We start from the raw sequence: 1,547 nt of genomic DNA on the forward strand, positions 1-1,547 counted from the left end.
AAAAAAAAAATAAAAAAATATAAATAAAAATAATCTCAAAGTGGAGTCTCACAGGGAATAGCCCAATGGCCCCAGCAAGCAGGGACCAACCAGACTGGTGCCTGCATTTTCTGTCACAGGCTCCACCAGGAATGTCAGCTACAAGAAGTGGGGGAGAGCCTGGGGCACAGGGTGCCCTGGTTTGGGACAAAGGCACCCAGTCAGGGCAAGGACAAGAGGCATCTGACCTACTGCGTGCCTGTGAGACCCCTCCCTCATACGCCATCCTTCAGGGCGGCAGGTGTTGGGGCTGCTCAAGCGTCCGAGGTGGCCGTGCACACAGCTCATACCGGGCACCCCCGGCACCGACTCCAGGGAACGGGGGAGGCAGGGAGTACCCATGGCTGTGACACAGGAGGGGCCGGGATCCCCCTGGAAAACAGGAGGGGCAGAGCCCAGTCCAGGGCCCTGGGGTGGGCACGAGGGGCTCACCCAGCGAGGCCAGAAGAGCGAAGTTCTCCAGCATCACGTCGCGGTACAGGCGCCTCTGAGCCTCGTCCAGGAGCCCCCACTCCTCCCGGGAGAAGTACACGAACACGTCCTCCACGCTCACCTGCGCCTGCCAGTGGGGAGAGCGGGCCCATGGGCAGCCCCTCCCCCAGGGACACTCCCTCAGGCCCCCCATTCCTTCCTAATCCTCAGCCCAGAGGAAGTACCAGGACTGGGCGCCACAGGGCCTGCTGTCGCCTGCCCCTTTGTCACTGTGCCCCCCCACAGCGAGGTGGGCAGGAAGGCACCTCCTAAGCGCCCCTACACCTCCCTGCCCACACCCACCACAGCTCACACCCACCACGGCAGCCAGTTCTCCCAAGGCCGCTAGGACTGTGTGTACCAGGCCCCAGGGCCACCAGTGCACACGCCTTTCCGCGTGCACACCATCCTCTTAGGGCGACTGACACCTGGCCCCTCACCCAGGCGTCGGCCTCACCAGCCCCTTCCTGCTCCCTGACTGCACTGCCACTGCCTCCTCCACCCTGAACCCTCCCCAGCACCCCATCCGGGTCCAGGAGCCTTGTTGTCTGGGAGATCTCAGACCCTTCATGTGCTCACGGGTGAGCTGCTATCCACAGGGAGTTACTTCTACCACGGACCTGCCCTTCACCACTGGGGGAGCACCTACCCTCACAGCGGGTAAGGCCCCAAACCTGGGGTTAGTGCTCACGCGCTCTCTCTCTCACATCAAAGAATCTGGCCCAATCGCGTCCACACAGCCGACGTGTGTCCCACCCATTACTGCCTCTCACCCAGGATATGAAAGCAGCCTCCGTGCTGGGCTCCACCGTAACCCACCGGCCCTCACCCCACAGTCTGTTCTCCACTCGGCACTCAGAGCGAGCCTGGTAAACCCGCGTCAGATCACCTCTCTCCTCGGCCCTGCACCTGCCATGGCTACACCACCCTCAGGGCAGAGGCCTAGCCTGGCCGGTGTTGCTCAGTGGATAGAGCATCGGCCTGCAGACTGAAGGGTCCCAGATTCAATTCCAGTCAAGGGCTCATGCCCAGGTGGG

The 1,547-nt window shown here is 62.5% G+C and overlaps 1 protein-coding gene across 3 annotated transcripts in view; it reads right to left on the bottom strand.

The window, feature by feature from the left end:
* The window catches only part of ZNF772 (zinc finger protein 772), a 6,361-nt gene that overhangs the window by 3,901 nt on the left and 913 nt on the right, over positions 1-1,547 (bottom strand). For 2 of the 3 annotated variants that reach the window (XM_015565920.1, XM_006753875.2), the window contains exon 1: positions 472-1,472. In XM_015565920.1, coding sequence (XP_015421406.1) covers positions 472-664 — 193 coding nt within the window. In that variant the 5' untranslated portion in view covers positions 665-1,472. Of the gene's footprint in view, positions 1-471; positions 1,473-1,547 lie in introns of those variants that run through there. The other variant, XM_006753876.2, reaches the window with a different exon arrangement.

Source organism: Myotis davidii, unplaced genomic scaffold, assembly GCF_000327345.1.
Source record: "Myotis davidii unplaced genomic scaffold, ASM32734v1 scaffold1412, whole genome shotgun sequence".
Classification (NCBI taxonomy): domain Eukaryota; kingdom Metazoa; phylum Chordata; class Mammalia; order Chiroptera; family Vespertilionidae; genus Myotis; species Myotis davidii.